The sequence below is a fragment of the Neopelma chrysocephalum genome, unplaced genomic scaffold (genome assembly GCF_003984885.1).
Source record: "Neopelma chrysocephalum unplaced genomic scaffold, ASM398488v2 Primary Assembly neopelma1_95507, whole genome shotgun sequence".
NCBI classification, from domain to species: domain Eukaryota; kingdom Metazoa; phylum Chordata; class Aves; order Passeriformes; family Pipridae; genus Neopelma; species Neopelma chrysocephalum.
The window spans coordinates 5,289-6,153 of NW_020924178.1; the positions used below are offsets into that span (position 1 = coordinate 5,289).

The 865-nt window shown below is 55.1% G+C and overlaps 1 protein-coding gene across 1 annotated transcript in view; it reads right to left on the minus strand.

Annotated features, from left to right (window-relative positions):
- Positions 1 to 797, minus strand: part of LOC113980884 (filamin-A-like) — a gene marked incomplete at both ends in the record, with an annotated part of 6,079 nt that extends 5,282 nt beyond the window's left edge. The window contains 1 exon segment of the mRNA XM_027708106.1: positions 780 to 797. Within this exon segment, the coding sequence (XP_027563907.1) occupies positions 780 to 797 (18 nt within the window).
- Between the last annotated feature and the right edge of the window lie 68 nt (positions 798 to 865).

Sequence of the window (865 nt, forward strand, 5' to 3'; positions counted from 1 at the left end):
TTGGGATGAAAGGGTGTGTTTTGGGCTGTTTTGGGGTCCCTCACCTGCTGGATGGGGGTGTGTTTGGGGTGAAAGGGGGTGTGTTTTAGGGGTGTTTTGAGGGTGATTTGGGGGTGTTTTGGGGGTGTTTTGGGATCCCTCACCTGCTGGATGGGGGTGTTTTTGGGAGGTTCAGGGATGTGTTTTGGGGTCCCTCACCTGCTGAATGGGGGTGTTTGGGGTGAAAGGGGGTGTTTTGGGCTGTTTTGGGGTCCCTCACCTGCTGAATGGGGGTGTTTGGGATGAAAGGGGGTGTGTTTGGGGTTGTTTTGGGGTCCCTCACCTGCTGGATGGGGGATTTTGGGGTGAAAGGGGGTGTTTTTGGAGTGTTTTGGGGTCCCTCACCTGCTGGATGGGGGTGTGTTTGGGGTAAAAGGGGGTGTGTTTTGGGGTGTTTTGGGGTCCCTCAACTGTTGGATAGGGGGTGTTTTTGGGAGGTTCAGGGTTTTGGGGTGCCCTCACTTGTGGGTTGGGGGTGTGTTTTGGGGTGAAAGGGGGTGTTTTGGGGTTGTTTTTGGCGTGTTTTGGGGTCCCTCACCTGCTGGATGGGGGGGTGTTTGGGGTTGTTTTGAGGGTGTTTTGGGGTTGTTTTGGGGGTGTTTGGGGTCCCTCACCTGCTGGATGGGGGTGTGTTTTAGGAGGTTTTGGGGTTGTTTTGGGGTCCCTCACCTGTTGGATGGGGTGTTTTGGGGTGAAAGGGGGTGTTTTGGGGTGAAAGGGGGTGTTTTGGGGTCCCTCACCTGCTGGATGGGGGTATGTTTTGGGTGTGTTTTGGGGGTGTTTTGGGGGTGTTTTGGGGTTGTTTTGGGTCCCTCACCTGCTGGAT